The 16,907-nt window shown below is 42.2% G+C and overlaps 1 protein-coding gene across 1 annotated transcript; it reads right to left on the bottom strand.

Moving 5' to 3' along the window:
- Positions 1–1,880: 1,880 nt before the first annotated feature.
- On the bottom strand, positions 1,881–8,482 carry proza (protein Z, vitamin K-dependent plasma glycoprotein a). The gene is made up of 9 exons (XM_085271161.1): positions 8,323–8,482; positions 7,019–7,153; positions 6,581–6,720; positions 6,437–6,461; positions 6,241–6,354; positions 6,016–6,147; positions 4,440–4,555; positions 4,212–4,329; positions 1,881–2,838 (listed from the first exon to the last, which is right to left on the bottom strand). The coding sequence occupies exons 2-9, from the start codon at positions 7,095–7,097 to the stop codon at positions 2,306–2,308; spliced, it is 1,257 nt and encodes a 418-aa protein (XP_085127287.1). The 5' UTR covers positions 7,098–7,153; positions 8,323–8,482; the 3' UTR covers positions 1,881–2,305.
- Positions 8,483–16,907: the final 8,425 nt, after the last annotated feature.

Below are 16,907 nucleotides of genomic sequence, written 5' to 3'. Positions count from 1 at the left end.
CCAGCAATGCTAGTCCATCACAGGCTGACAGACAACCATACACACAGCTCTGTGGTTGTCTGTCAGCCTGTGATGGACAAGCAACCTGACCACATGTGCGCCTTGTTTTCCCCTGCTACAAACACAGACAGGTAATGATTCCTCTTTATAAGAATGAGATACTTTCAGCTCTCCTCTTGTCTCCTAGGTCAACATGAGTTTTTACACCAGATCCCCTTCATGATGTAACCCCAACAGAGATTTGCATCTCCAGCTGGATTCGATCCAGAGACCTTTTGGTTGTCGAGCGAATGTGTAAATCATCCCTCATAACGAAACTAAAAGTCTTGATCTGACGTCATAAATGTAGTCAAGTAGTTTTCTGAGATAGTGTGCTGATCACTGATCAAAGTAAAGTAATTCAGGCTGCAGTGGTTGTTATTTTGAGCGTTTCTGTATTGCCAACTTTAATGTTTAAAAAACAGAAAAGGTGTTGGGCTGAAAGCTCGCATACCGCAAGAAGCCACTTGCACACCTGCTCTTCATCAGACCATGAAGACGATGACCCTGATGACACTTTGGCTTCTAACCAAATGGCCACAAAACTAATGATACCCCCATCAGCCAGAGTGGGTAGTGCTAATGAGCAAATACTATGCTAATATGCTGAATTAACATGTCAGTCTTGGTTCTACATGATAAACAGCATGCTGTTACCGTGTTAGCATGCCGATTTAAAGATGTGTTCAAAGCACAGCATCACAGAGCTTCAATATGAAACGTGGTGGAAATGTGGTTGGTGTGGCAGAATTATATTTTAAGTATTAGTTCGTAATTTTAGATTCTTTGCTGTTGTTGATGTATTACAGAGTAATGGGCAAAAGTCTTGAGCCACCCGTCATTTCTTTATATTTTACTTCCAAGGAGCCAGAGCAACAATCCTCCAGGCTTTCTGAAGGTCTTCCAAAGTTTTTCTTTGGACATTGGCTGCTTTTTTACAGATTTTCAGTACACTTGTTGTACCTGATAATTTTCAGAGGAGTGTTTCTTAACACTGACCTAGGAGTTGTCCAAGCATGAACAGGACCTGAGAGATGGATCTGGCCCTTCAGTTGGTCTCAATGCAAGGATGGCTCTCCAGCAGCGATACTTAGGAAAGGGAAGTGGGGAGAACTGGACTGTAAATGAGTGGCAACAAGTCTTATGGTGTGATTAATCCAAATTAGACATTTTTGGTCAATTTGTACAGAGAAAGTCAGGACAGAGATAGAACAGTGAGTATCTACAGCCATCTGTAAAACATCGGAGACTTTGTCATAGTTTGGAACTGCATTTGTTGGAGATTTTGTCAAAATTGATGGAATTACCGGTATGAACACAGAAAAGTACGATCATGCATCCATCTGGAACGTATCTGATTGGGAACAATTTCCTTTTTAAACATGACAATGACCCCAAATACACTGCCAATGCTGTAAAAAGCATAACTGGATGGAAAAAACATACACTGAAACACTATCAGTCATGGATTGGCTTCCACAGAACCTGGACCTCAACATTACTGCTATCTTCTTGACAGATAGAGGAACAAAAGGAATCAAACATCCAAAGAAGAGCTTTGAATGTTCTTCAAGAAACCTGGAGACCTATTCCTGAACACTCCTTAAAGAAATTAGAAGAAACAGCCTAAGAGAGTTCAGACTGTGCTGAAGAATAATAAAGAAACAGGGATCAGCCCAAGACTTTTGCACAGTCGTGTATATTCATTTGACATTAATAGTAATGCCCACGTTCTTGTGTTTGATGATCTCCCACAAACTATGACACATCTCAAGCTTTATATGTAAAGTTCTGAAATAATTATAACCTCTTATAACCACAATGACAACGCTGACAGTAGGTGTGGTGTTACACTTTATTACATTCATACAACAGTGATGAGTAATAGTCTTATAAGGTGCATGTCAACGAGTACAGCGCTCAGAGGTTATTAAAACGGTACGTCCACATCACAAAACACATGCTGAATAATTCACACATCTCTCACCGTTTCTGCTGTAGTTGTAGGATACATGTAATGAAAGCTTCTGTCTTTATGTAACCAGAGAGCCACCTTGTGGATAAACGAGACACACCAAAGAGGAACGGAGATGACAGCATATATGTTATGTTAGTTATTAAAATTTTTTAAATACACAAGGACAAGGATAAAGAAGAGACTAAGTTAGAAGGAGGAAAATATTCAGTTTCCCTGTTTTATTATTTATTAACCTGTATTATCCTATTCCATGATCAATAACCTCAGTGTGCTCTCTGACTACCGCTCCTAACGTGAACCTATTCTTTGCCGCAGCCAGCCGAGGTGGCGCGACACCTTCTGGAAGATGTATCCTTTGCTGCAGTCGGCCCCTGTTGGCTGACTCACCACACCAGTGAGGAAGAACACGTCCCTGTACAGGGTGAGCAGGGGGCTGCCGGAGCTCATGGTGCAGCCGGCGTTCTCACGAGGTGCAGTGCAGCCCATCTTGTTGGTCATCAAGTTTCCGTGAGTTTCCAGACACATGGGAAGCTTGTTGTACACCAGGGTGTTAAGAGTGAGCGAGCCCTGGAAAGCAGACCCCTGCTGTGGTTCCTTCCAGCCAGTGACCACCGTTGTGTAGTCACCTGCCATCAAAACGCTCTCAGCAAAGTCTCGTTCTGGCAGACAGGCAGCAATCATGTGTCTTTTAAAGATGATGCGGTCGCGGAGCTCAATCACAGCCAGGTCGTTTTCAGGGCGACCTTCCACATAGCGCGGGTGGACATGAATCACTTTAACATACAGCGTCTGTTGGTCAGTATTACTGCTGCTGTCTTTACCTGTGCAGGAGATAAGGAAGGGCGATGATGTTAAAAGTTCTAAAAATCGAAAAACCGGCATGCAGCACAAGATTTACTGCACTTCTGTGCTCGAGTTCAGTGCAGAGCTGTTGCAATAATTATATTAATAGCTTGATTATTATTATTATTATTATTATTATAATTATTAGATTATAATTATTTTATTACATTTTAAAACAGCAAAAGAAACCATATTTAAATAAACACTAATTTGCTGATGTAATATTCATGATTTATAAAATGACAATTTTGGAAACTTCTTTTTTTGATCGATTTATTCTGTAATTTTATTTAACAACGATTATAAAATGGTAGAATTTTTCAATTTGTGGATTTGTGTTTATTTAGGTAAATGCTATTTGTTCTGAGAAGACAATGTGAGCTAAATAAATGTCGGTCTTTGATAATAAAACAGTTTTTACAGTTTTTACTGTGAGTGTTTGTGCTGATATGCTGTGTTTGGTTTTCACCAAACACAATGCTGTGCATTCTGGCCAGTTATCTCCACCTTTATCTTATTAGTCTGTTTCCAGAAGTCTTGTGCTTTCTTCAGTTATAAACCTAAACTGTGCTGCGTCTGCTGACTGAAAAGACTTTTCACTTAAATATTTATATTTTAAGGCACATGCTGGCTTCTATACAATGTGCTGACATGTATGTGTTTTCATGCCATTAAAAAATTATAATATATCATCACAGGTGGACATGTAACATAAACCAAAAAAGAGACAAATTTGTTCTGAATCTGAAAGGAAAGCTTGGATAGGTCCCTCCACACACAGTAACATCTATGGTACTGTTATTATTTATCCTCCTGAGAACCGAGGGGAAAATTAATCGTTGGATTTAATTTTTTTGTGATGTCCTTCCTCTTTGGAGCTGAAAGAGGTCACCCAAACACATTAGATATCAATGGAAAGCCCAAGATGTCCTCTATTTAACACATCAGATAAGATAAGATAAGATAAGATAAGATAAGATAAGATAAGATAAGATAAGATAAGATAAGATAAGATAAGATCACATCAGGATTTAGTAGGATAGCTTAAATGAGTCTGAAGATATAAAGACAGAAAACAAATGTCCATTACAGAGGACATAAACTAATTGGCTGGTTCTCAGGAGGATATGTTATGGATTTCCTTCATACAGGATGGAAATCATTACAAATGCAAACACCCCCCTTTTGAATCTATACTTAAACATTTTGTATACATATTATGTACATTTTTTATTATTATTTTAGATTACATTTTTGGGGGGCAATGGAAAACTAATTGTGTATTATAAAATGTACAATACATATCAATCACTACCTACTTGCAGTGTTTGTATAATCTTTGTTTACTCACCAACAACCACCTGGAAGGATGAGTATTTTTTGGCACACTGAGCTGTAGTCAGGACAAAGTTCTCCTTCAGTATGACTCCGCTACAGAAACCTGCAGACTCTGAACTCACCAGAACAGCCTGCAAACAGCACGACAGTTAAGACCCTGCATCTCTTTTTCATACCTTTGAGAAACGCACACCCACACACTGAAATCATTGTGTCTTTATGTTAACAAGTGTCCTCCTACCTGCCACGGACATTCTGATGACAAACAGGCAATTCCTTCAGGGTTGCTGGTGCTGATTCTGGACAATTTGCCTTGCAACTGTTGTAGACGGACCGCCTTACCGCAGGGGTACTCGACTGACAGAAGGAGATGATTATGATTATTTCTTTGACTACATTATTTTTGAAGTACGACGGGCATATCTAGCAATAGTTTTTGTAGTCAAAAGCAGTCTGTGGGGAAATATCAGAAATCCTCTTTTCATCTGAGCTGGCTGGATGGGTGTCTTGATTATATCTTTGACAGCATCATGTAAGCGATACAATGTTAGAAAAATGACTGAAAAAGTAAACAAACATGGACAGATGGGTCTCTTGTCTATGCCCTCTAAGAGAAAACTGTTTTTTCCTGCTCTAAACGCCATTTTCACTTCAAACCCTTGTGCTGTAATAAATTCAGCTCTTCATGAGGCACTATGGAGGTGTAGGGGTCCTCCATAGTACCTAATAACAGCAATTTTGCTTTGAGGCAACAATGCTGGTTGGTTGGAGGCTGTGTGAAGCTGGCATATTTTCACTGTCCCTGTGGGTTTTCCCCAGTATTCCAGCCTCTTCCCACAACCCAAAGACAGATTGTCAGATTAAGCAGAGATGCTAAATCGACTGCGGTACCCTGGTGTGACCTCATTTTTATGCAGTGTAAAAATGGTCACAGAATTTCTAAACACAGCCAAGTGGTGGAGGGTGGCCTCCACCACTTGCCCTTTGGTGGCCTCAGCATCACCTCTCTTCTGGCTTCATTAGTAGGTGACATGCATCTCACACTGGGGCAGTTAGCAGCCAAGTGTGAAGCAGCAAAAATGACAGATAGCACCTCCTAGTCTGAGGCCACGATTCCCACTTCAGGTCAGGGAAAAACTGGTACCTGAGAGAGGGAGTTCAAATATGTCAGGGTCTTGTTCATAAGGGTGGAGCGGGGAGACTGACAGATGCATTGGTGCAGTTTCAGCAGTGAAAGTAAAATGAGTATATCTGAAGAGAGAGCCAAGTGTCACAGTTAAGTGTTGATTGATTTACATTCTCGCCCTCACACACGGCCACAAAATCTTTGTAGTCACAGAAAGAATGAGATTTTGGATGCAAAGAATGGAAAAGAGATTCCTCGGCAGGGTGGCTGGGTTCTCCCTTAGAGACAGCAAGAGGAGCTCTGTCATTCAGGAGGGCCACAGAGTGGAGCCACTACCACTCCACATCGAGGAGTCCTTAGTATATCTACTGTGGTGCTATTATATATATCTCAGCTGGCCTTAGTGATCTTTGAAGAGCTGGAGGAGGTGGCTCACTGAGTGGGTCTGTGCATTTATGCTTAGACTGCTTTTATTGCAGACCCACATAAGTGGCAGAAGATGGATGGATAACCTTTATGTATTGTTTTGATGTACTGCCAAAGGTTTTCCACCACCCACAATCACTGGCAACTAGTAATCTGCCATGTTATTCAGTAAATAATAGACACAGGCATAAAACACGGATTTTTTTTTTCAAACTCGAACAAAGAACATGCAGAAAAAAGTAATTTCAATACATGACAGACGTACCTTGAGGCACACACTGTTTCTTGTCTGTGTTGAGCTTCCACCCACGGGCGCAGGAGCATTCGTAGGATATGTAGCCTGGTTTACAGAACTGAGAGCAGCCCTGGTCCTTTTCCAGAGTGCACAGAGTCTCGTCTGCATTGTGAAAACAAAGTGGAAAGCTTGCAGAACTTGAAAAGCAAATCAAAAATGATGTTCACGTGCGAAATCCTGCCGTCTCCTTCTCACCTTTCTCGCAGAGGGCTCCAGTGAAACCCGACTTACAGACACAATCAAAGCCTCCAACGCTGTCTGAACACATGGCTCCATTCTTGCAGGGCTTCTCTGCGCACTGATCTCCATCTGAACACGGAGAAGTTAATAAGCTGTAATGCAGTGCTAATGCATAGGCAGTAATGGACAATCCTTTTAATAATGCACTTACCAACGTAGACTGACCAGAAGATATCCTGGAGAAGAAATAACACGGCACAAGTAAACATCTGGAGCTGCACAGTGGCTTTCTCTTTACAAACAGAGGCGCAAAGGAGGTTTGAGGAAATGAGGAGGGGATTAACAGTGGGCTCACCGTGCGGTATGTGTCTTGGAAGAACTTTCTGGCCTCCTCGTAGCTGCACACCTTCTCCATGCAAGCCTGCTCCAGAGTGGAAGGTGTATTTCTCTTCTGACGGGAGATTAAGGAGGTTGCCTGCTCCTTGTCCAAAAAAACTGAGGGGACACATAAGGTCTCAGATATCATAGCATCAAAGACTCAATATAGCTTAGAAGTACTAAACAGATCATTAACCATTAACTTAATATAAGCCAAATAAGCAGCATCTCACTGACCCAGCGCCAAGACGTCTGCTCCATAAAACGACTGACCTGACTTTCTTAGCACTGAATCCCTCTGACATGTTATTTGCTGTCTGCTCTCACAAACCTGACCTTTAAATCTTTGCTTTTTATTACAACTGACCGCTGTTGAGCCCTGTGGAGTCCCCTGGCTCCATGCTGCCCTCCTTACCTGTCTCAGGGGCGTGAATGGCCACCGATGCCCCAGCCAGCAGACACAGCACCGCAGCAGGTGTGGTCACGAAGTGCATGGTGTCACTGAAGTGTATCCCAGCTCTGAGGCAATGTGTCAGTGATGCAGGGACCGCTGTACAGAAAGACACAGAGACAAGCAGAGTTTTTGATGCATGAGGATTTCTGGGAAAAGACATTAAGCAGTAGAAGGACATGCAGAAGAGAAAGAAGTAGGCACTGTTTAATGTTTTAGAAGGCCGCAGTCAGTTAGAAAGAATGAAAATCGCTGCCTGGGTGTTATGAAGCTGTAGTTCACTCAGTTATTGCGCAGTAGTGGCCGCAGCTGGCTCACTGGTTCTTTATAAAGTTAAGCACTTCATTTGGGGAGCTCTCTGAAGCGAGCATACAACAGCACTACCAACCTGCTAGAGAAACTGGTTAGAGATGTTGAGTCTGGATTCTTCTGCGACATTTAGACGGTTGTGTGAGAATTTGCCAGAAACAACATGAAAGCATGGATCCCTCCTGCTTTGTATCAAAGCTTACAGCTACTGCTGGTCGTGCCATGGTGTTAGAAATATTTTATAGGCATACCTTGGGCCCACAAGTACAAACCCAGCATCATTTAAACACCACAGTCTACTTAAGTATTGTTGCTTCTCATCCCTTTATGTCCACGGGGTAGATGGCACGGGGTGCCCATCTACTGATGGCTGCTTCCAGCAGGATAACAAACCACGTCACGAAGCTCTGATCACCTCAAACTGGTTTCTTGAACATGACAATGAGTACGTACTCACTGTACTCTGATGGCCTCCACAATAATCTCAATCCAATAGAGCACCTTTGGGATGTGGTGGAAGAGGCGACTCACATCATGTATGTGCATTTGACAAATGTGCAGCAAATGCGTGATGCTATCATGTCAACATGTTGAATCTATGACACGAAGAAAAAGCAGCTCTGGAGACAAACGTGGGCCCAACCCATAAAATGCACTTATAAACAAACATCTGCCTCTGCCCAACATAAACAACAATATGCTTTCGGTAGCACGTTAATGGCTCTATTAGTACAGTCTTGGCTTTTTATGCTTCTTTCTAGAGGTACATGGTTGGTATTGCAACAAATACCGATATAAAGCAGCATCCACGCCTTTTAGTAAACAGGATGCTGGGCACCTACATGATGCTACACTGTAGCAGAGTCACTGTTTTCATGGCGGGGTGTCTCAGCAGGCCTGAAGGAGAAATTCTACGAACATTAACAACAACCACAGCAGCAGTGCTGCTCCGTACTTACCGCCCCGGACTGAATGGAGGAGCCGGCCCGGCTGATGCTCCTTCGCCTCGGTTGTTCTGAGACACGCAGCGGCCTCGCAGACGGATCGGGCCTGTCGATCCAAAATAACGAGTCCTGATTACATCCGCGCCTGCCCACTCCTTCCCTGACTCCCTCACTGTTTACAGCTTGTACCGAGTCCGATGACTGAAAACAACCACCAGAGGGTGCTGTGAGACAAGACAGAGCCTGGGTGTGCGGATAGATAGCAATGAAGTTGAAGAATAAAACCATCAAAAACTACACCAGAAGCACAGGCGACTAAGATGACAATACAGGCCTGAAGTTTAAAAAAAATAAAATAAAATAAAGGAGAAGAAAGACAAAGTGAGAGTGAATAGTGCCGATGAACTTAAAAGCCTGTTAATAAATGAGATACTGAACAGAATATAAGAAATACCAAGAATTTTTCTTTAAAGGCTTTATTTCAGACACGTTTCACTGCCATCAAGATATTATGAGTGACATAATCTTTGGGCCTCGACTACCTAAACAGCAACGTCGAGTGGTGAAGTTAAGACAACAAAGAACTGCAAAAGTGAAGTGGAGCGTCTGTGTCTTAGACAGTCTCCACCTGACATCAGGCAATGATAGTAATCAAAGGATCCAATAGAAATGCTTGAGAAGACACCAACAGCAGCACACATACACACTCTGATGAGGTCCATTTTGAATGACTCAAAGTAGTGGAGCTGAAGCCTAGCAGGGCCATCTGTCAATCAAAAGAACCACACAATGGATGTTTTTCTTTTTTTGTTTGCTTTTTGAGTGACTGATACCAGAAGCTAAATAACAAGACAGATTTGCTCTTTCTTTTTTGTGCTTGGCTGATATTTTGGGAATATTATTTAATAAGTGAGTGTGAGGGGTAAGATTGACAGGTGGATTGGGGCAGATCTGTTGTAGTCAAGCTACATTCCTATGACCCTCTTCTATAGACACGAGCTCTGGGTAGTGACCGATAGAATGAGGTTGTGGATATATGTGGCCAAGATGAGTTTCCTTTGAAGGGTGGCTGGGTTCTCCCTTAGAGATAGGAGGAGGTCAGCTGATCGAGAGGGACTCGGGGTACAGCCGCTGCTCCTCCATATTGAAAGCAGCAAGTTGAGGTGTTTCAGACGTCTGAAAAGGATGCCTTGTGCACGCCTTTTCCTGATTGACTCCTCAGCAGGATGTGAAGCAAAAAAGTAAATCACTTGCTTCAAACCAAAGTGATAGAATAGAGGAGTTTAGTATTTCTAATACATATAACTAATTAAAACATATGTGTTACTGAATTATTTATAGGAATTTGTAGATATGTAAGTCTTTGTTCTGTGATGTTTCTTTGATTGAACTGCTGTCAGCTTATATCCATGCTAAACGGAAAGTATAAAGGAAACCTGAGAGCTATTGCAGAATCCCTTTGATACTGACTAAAAACAAAAGGGAGAGTTTTCCCATCATTACTGCTGTTACGGCCCATATTTCTCTCAGCGGTGTGATCAGAATGAGGAGGTCCTCTAATGTCTGCACACTTGAGCAAACATAACTGGGTCCAATCTGCTGTGATCAATAGGAGAAGTCCAACTGCAAACAAACACACATCAGCTCAGACAACATCAAACAGCCCTGGTCGAGATTGGGGCGCTACAGAAGGGTCTGATCAGGAGGATCAGACAGAAACTGTTGAGGAGCCGATTTCAAAGAGGCTGAGAATATTTTTTTAGGTAAAGCACACAATTAAACCCAATCTTTTATGCTTCATCGCTGCAGCAAATTACAACGGCAGAATGACTTGAAAGGCATTCCTTTAATTCACGAAGAGTTATGAGCCTGCGTTTAGAGCTGTTGCATATTTAATGGTAAACTTTGTGATTAGCGATAGTTGGTGAAGATGATCAAACACACTCACGCACACAGGCAGTGGTGGTAGTTGCTGAAACTAGGTCATCAAGGCTACATTTTACAGAGCCAAAATCCTTCCTCAGTGGCCTTATTTCAATGCAATTGTTTGTGAGAGCAGTGTAATTTACAGACAGGGCCGTGGGGCTTTAGTCTCAGCTGCAGCAGTGTTAAATGTCTCCATTTCCCAAGTCTAATAACAGAAGTATTATAAGAGCCTGGTCAGACCAGCTGGTCCCTGGTGCTGGGCAGGGGCAGAAGCTGGACCACTTAGACCAGGGAGACTCACCCAGGGGTGGCGAGAGCGAACGCAGAGCCTGCTCGGGCGTGCCGAGCTGCAGCTAGATGTGCAAATGATTCTGATAATTTCCCTGGCGTGTCTGGTGTCCGGTGTCCGGTGAAATTGCTAAAGACACGCATGCATAGTATACACACTGTATGAGCGCACATGGGATGTGCAGCGTACACCAGATGTGTTACTGGTGTGTTACGTGCGAGCATGCAGGTGTGCTCAGTGCTGTATGCGCTGGCTTAGAAAGAGGAGTAGAGGAAAACTTGCTCAGTCATCCATCCATCTCTTTCCTTCTGTTATGTTTTATTCAGCATCCCCACTCTTGTGTTGTCTCTCACCCTCCCACTCTCTTTCGCTCTTGCTCCCAATTCTTTCCCACTCCTCTTATTATTTTTGAGTGCTGACTCTAAATTGGAGGGTAGCAGGAAAGAAAGGGTGGCACAGCGCTCACGTGTAACCTCGCTGACCCACTCCTCTTCACATCTATGGCCCAATTTTACAGGCACACTAAACAAACGGCTCATCGCACAAGGCATCTATAATTAATGTCACCTGATACTTGACAACTTTGTGATGAATTTAACAGCCTGGTTGTTAAGTCCACCGGACTCCCTGTCTGGAGTCTCTCCCTCTCTCGCTTTCTGGCTTCCCTTCTTTGCTTTAAAGCTGTGCTAGCAACATGTCGATTTGCCTGCTGTTCCACCACTTTGATCCAGACTCAAATGACTTAACATATTATTCTAAATAGGCTTCCCCAGACATGTTTACACCTGCTGTTCAAACCTGGTTACAAAGCATGGTTGTTTACAATATTAAAAAAGTAACACTAAAACCTGGATCTCCTCCCTCGTCAGTTCGTTAGACCAGAGAAAGGATGCTTCTGAATTTATCGATCCTCAGACTTTTCTTTCAGTCTGTCCAACCATACATGTCAGATTTTAACTTTAAGCAGTGCCTGCTAATAAGCATCGGGTACAATAGCATGCAGATTTAGCACTGGATAAGTTAAAGTTTAGCCTCACAAAGTCTGCATGTAGCCTTGAATATTTCCATTTAGCCCAAGATGGCAAATTATTATTTTTCATGTCATTTATACATACGTATTATACAAACAGCTGTAGATGGGTGATATTCAGAAAAAAGCATTGGGACACCTACACATTACAGCTACAGGAGCTGCTCAGCCATAGGAACTAATGCCATGTAGCTCCCCATGCTCAGATTTTGTTAATGTCAGAGGAGGTTTGGAGCTCTCAGTTGATGGCTGGTGACGTATACGAACTGCACGACCCCGCTCTGTAACTTTATGTGATCAGGCACTTTGTGGCGGAGTTGCTGGGACTCTTAAACATTTCCACTTTGCAATAACACCACTTACCACCGATGGTGGAATACCTGCAGGGAAGAAATTAAACAAACTGACTTGAGGAAATGGTAGCATCTCATTTCAGTATCACCTTCAAATTCAGTGAGGTCTTAGACCGACCCCTTCTTTCACACACGTTTATAAAGGCAGACTGCACGGCTAGGTGCATGATTTTACACACATAACGGGACTGAAAACACCTGAATTCCAATATTAAATGGCGTGGCCCAATACTTTTGTCTCTATAATGTACAGTCATGGTAAAATGAAAGTACACCCTCTGTCATTTCTAAGTGTTTACATATCAGGACATAATGAAAAATATCTAGATCTTAAAATTAGGTAAATGCAACCTGAGATGAGCACAACAAATTACATATTCTTCCTTAAATATTTGCAATGGTATGGAAGCTTGTTCCCATGGATGAATGATTGGTCTTATTCACCATTTATGCACCATATAGTGTATGTCAGCATATCACTATGAGACACACAGTCTTAGAGCTTCTGGTTCAGAGCTGGTGCTCTTTTGAAGTAGGACAAAACTGTCTCTGTAGGGATGTTTTCTTAGCTTGTTTGGCACTGTACTTAACATTAGCCAGCTTCTCACAACAGATGACAGATGCTCCACAGAAAAAGCAATCAAATGCCAATAATACTGCACGATACTTTCTTTGCAGTTGCACATTTAAGTATCTGGTATTTCATGTATTGTTAACAGAAAACCAAAAGGCACACCTGAACTGGCCTGGCCTCACACCATTTATAAACCAGTAGACACTCTTTAAGCCTCTGAGCCGGATCATTGGCACCTTTTCTGAAAATTTAGGCTTGTTGCAAAGAATAAAACAAATAAGATAGCTGTTAACATCAGCACAGCACTTGAATTAGTATTTTTATTTCTGTGGCGTTTGCACTGAACACAAATCACCAACCATTTCTTTAGCAACAACCTGCGTTTGTTTTTTTTCTTTTGTGCATCCGGTGCTCGTTTCGGTGATGACCTGGCAGCATGGGGTCCTGAAACACTGCGTGTAATGATGATGTAATGAGTTAATAACACACGTGCCCTGTAACGACCTGCACAAACCTATCCTACCACTGAACTCATCCACATGCGTCACCGCAGGGCATAATGGGGTCGGGCTGAAGTTCAACCGCGTTCCATAACTAACGTGTATAACAGCCGTCGTCTGTCCTGGTTTGGTTTTGAAAAATATCACTGCATTACACATCAAAAAATACCCTCACACGTACACAGGACAGTATCTGATGTCCTATATTAAATCTAACTGCAAACAACAACCCACATGCACAACACAATCCCGCCTGGATCAAAGCACCACAAGATTACATGTAATCGAGTTTGCGTGACAAGGACCAATGATGATGTTGTATTAAGTACTGGAAAGCAGGCCAGCTCTAACCCTGTGGGGGTTTTTCACAGCTATGCTACCTACTCTTGAAGGATATCTTCCGTTTCCCCCCACATCTCTCTGTGATTAATTCACGTCATCTGGCTATATTTTATTTAACACTCAATCGTGGAGCTCCCCTCCCTGCATCCCTTGCAGCTCATTTGTTCACGTGTTGCAGAAAATAATTAAAAGCACATGATTATTCCTTTCTTTTCTCTTCTACTCTCGCTCACCTTTGTTCCACTTTTCAAGTGGCTTTTAGCAAATACGGGTGAGCCATTACTGGACACTTTAGCGCTCAATTCTTGCTTTCCTTTACACTAGTGCCCATCTGGGTAGAAAATGCTCATAATGCCATAAATGAAGCTCCTAGCGGGTATAAAGATGATGCTGTGATTCCTTCCCTTCGACAAGTGGTTCATTTTCTGCCACAAAAATCTCTCTCTTCTTCTCTTTCTTTGTGTGAGACTGTGTAATCTAATCTGCCCTCACCTTCTTATTGCAGACGCATGTCCTACTTTATAAATGATCTAAAGTATGGTGCTCAGACAGCAGAGATGAGCAGGATGCGGCTCTCTGGCTTCAGAACTGAGAAAGAGGCAGCGTAGGCCCAGATTGAGCTGAAGATGGGCAGAAAGAGCAGAGGCACAACTGACAGCTCCCTAAATGGACATGATGTTTCACTGTAATCATGCCAAAACCTTTTTGATGCCTGCTTTCTGCACGTGTAGCTTCTCTTGAAAGCCTAAAAAAGCCTGTAGTGTAATCATAATACGTATGCATCTGTATGCTATGTAATCGCTACACTGACACCATCTCATAGCTCACGTTTTGTATGGTTCATGCACTGAGAAATAACGTGGCAAATGACACAGAAATGATAGATATAGCAGTGGGTGGTGAGATCTGAGGGGAAAAAAGACCCTCGGGTGTAATTGTAAATCTTCTGCTTGCACTCAGTTGGCAGTTTATTAGGAACATCTGGGTAAAACTAATAAAAAAGCGACTTCTCTCAGCTCTTCCCTTATTCATAAGGAGTCACAACCCAGTCTAATAAAAGTTAGAATGTTTAGTTTTTGTTCAAGCTGCTTTACAGAGGTGTTAATTCAAATACATTCTCATTTTGGAGGAGAACTTTGTTGTGATATTGGAATAAAGTGTTAGGCTGCTTCACTGGAAAGCTAATCATATTCTCTCAATCATGTTCTGCTGAAGTTCAAAGTGAGCATCACAAAGGTGGAAAAAGGTGATTTAAATGACTTTGAATGTAGCACGCTTGTTGTTGCCAGACAGAAACTGCTGATCTACTGGGATTTTCCCACACAGCCATCTCTAGGGTTTACAGAGAATAGTCAGCGAAAGAGAACATACTGTATCTGGTGAGCCACAGTTCTCAGGGTAAAAAATGCTTAGTTTATGTCACAGGTCAGAGGAGAATGATTATACTGTTCAATGAACCCAACAGTGGCTCAAACTAAACTCATTCTAACTAAGGTGTGCAGAAGAGCATCTCTGATGTGGCTGATCAGCTACAGCAGCAGATGACCACAAAGGGTGTCACTCCTGTTAGCTAAACAAAACTGGACGACTGAAGATTAGAAAATGTTGCCTGGTCTGATGAGTCTGGTCTGATGAGTCTTCATTCCTGCTGTACGCGGCAGAAACGACATGAAATCATGGACCCATCCTGCTGTGTATCAACAGTTCATTTTGCTGGTGGTGCAATGGTGTTGGGGATGTTTTCTTGGTGCACTTTGGGCCTCTTAGTACCAACTGGGAATCATTTAAACCCCACAGCCTACCTGAGTATTGCTGCTGACCATGTCCCTCCCTTTATGGCCACACTAATAATGGATTGGATTTATATAGCGCTTTTCAAGGCACCCAAAGCACTTTACAATACCACTATTCATTCACTCTCACATTCATACACTGGTGGAGGCAAGCTACAGTTGTAGCCACAGATGCCCTGGGGCAGACTGACAGAAGCGAGGCTGCCATATCGCGCCATCGGCCCCTCTGGCCAACACCAGTAGGCAAGTAGGGTAAAGTGTCTTGCCCAGGGACACAACGACCAGGACAGAGAGCCCAGGGATCGAACCGGCGACCTTCCGGTTACAGATGCGATTCCCAACCCCCTGAGCCACGGTCGCCACACGGTCGCTGCACCCATCTTCTCATGGCTACTCCCACCAACAGAGCATACCATGTAATAAGCCCCAATGATCTCAAATTTCACATTTCTTGAACAAAATAATGAGTCCACTATATTCAAATGAGCTCCACAGTCACCGGATCTCAGTCCAACAAAGCACCTTTTGGGATGTGGTGGATGTGGTCCTGACAAAACTGTAGCAACTGTGTGATCCTATCATGTGAACATGGGCTAAAATCGCTGAGGAATGATTCCAGCACCTCGCTGAATCTATGTTATGAAGACTTAAAGCAGTCCTAAAGGCAAAGTAGGGTCAAAGCTGCTACTAGCAAGACACAACTAATGAGTGAATTTTGTATGAAAATCTTGATCTGCAAATAAATCTATCATAGAAATGTACCGTAAATGGCCTCAAACTCGTACCTAAGTAGAGTACATGTTAAAAATTAAAGTGAAAAAATTAGTCACTGGGCTTTCTGTTAACAAGTGTTGATAGAAGAAAAAATTAAATATATATTTGCTGATATTGTTCACTGAATCTAAAGAGCTGTTTGTTTTCTCCTTTCTGTTCCATTAGAATGATTATGGGTCATTGTGAGTCTTTTTTTCTTTTCTTTTATTAAACGAAGAACTTTAGCGTTCCTAAGATCGAGGCTATTGTTTAAAATTTCCACCTGAATAAAACGTAAGTCAATAACGGTTGCAGAACGGCAGAATGCGGACTGAATGGAAATGAGAGACGCTTTAAAAATTTTAAACAAATCTTTTTGTACTGGTGCAATTAGAAAAACTCCAACAACTATTGATAATAACTTAGAAAATTACTTCTGCCTTTTCAGCGTGGCAGATCAGAGGGTAAACTAACAACCCAGCTTTTTAACCTCCTGAAATTCTCAACTCTGACAAATTTGATGTGTCAAAAACAGAGCACAACAATCCCGTGTCTTTTTAATCTCAGCATTTCAAAGGCTCCTCTTTCGTGATTCTGCCATGCTTGGCAACATTTGAAAAATAGTTACAGGTCGTTACAGTGGTTTCTTTTCTTTTTTTTAAGCCTAGAACAGCTTACATGAAATTACTCATTACTGCTCTCTTTCTGAAACTCAAGAGCAATTTATTAAATGGTCCAACACTTATCTGTAATATTGTAGCAAAGAGTTTCAGCTACATCGCAATCAGTGGGATGGAGAAAACAGTCTACTATATCTGAGAAGTCTGAGGAATAAACACATCATTTTACACACCAAACAACCAGAGGATCATTTGTAATAACTGACAGATTAATAGAAAATGAAAATAACAGGCAGCTGCAGACCTGCTGTCACACCAACTGATGAACCAGAAATTGGAATCTGTCTTAAGGTGGAATACTTGAGTTTTTAAGAGTCAGCCTAGAGTTCATTAGCACATTTTAGCTGGAGATTCAAACTG

The sequence above is a fragment of the Mchenga conophoros genome, linkage group LG4, assembly GCF_057382185.1.
Source record: "Mchenga conophoros isolate Kocher_MC1m ecotype Shallow Benthic linkage group LG4, M_conophoros_male_GT1.1, whole genome shotgun sequence".
In the NCBI taxonomy this organism is placed as follows: Eukaryota; Metazoa; Chordata; class Actinopteri; order Cichliformes; family Cichlidae; genus Mchenga; species Mchenga conophoros.
Note: the sequence above shows the minus strand (reverse complement) of the source record. Positions and strands in the feature narration are given on the sequence as shown.

Bases quoted from the DNA above. Each gene is read 5' to 3' on its own strand.
- proza (XM_085271161.1), bottom strand. From the start codon at position 7,097: ATGCACTTCGTGACCACACCTGCTGCGGTGCTGTGTCTGCTGGCTGGG. The intron at 6,148-6,240 runs GTGAGAAGGAGA...TTCACAATGCAG, and splicing joins TGGAGCCCTCTGCGAGAAAG to ACGAGACTCTGTGCACTCTG. The intron at 4,330-4,439 runs GTAGGAGGACAC...TGCTGTTTGCAG, and splicing joins CATCAGAATGTCCGTGGCAG to GCTGTTCTGGTGAGTTCAGA.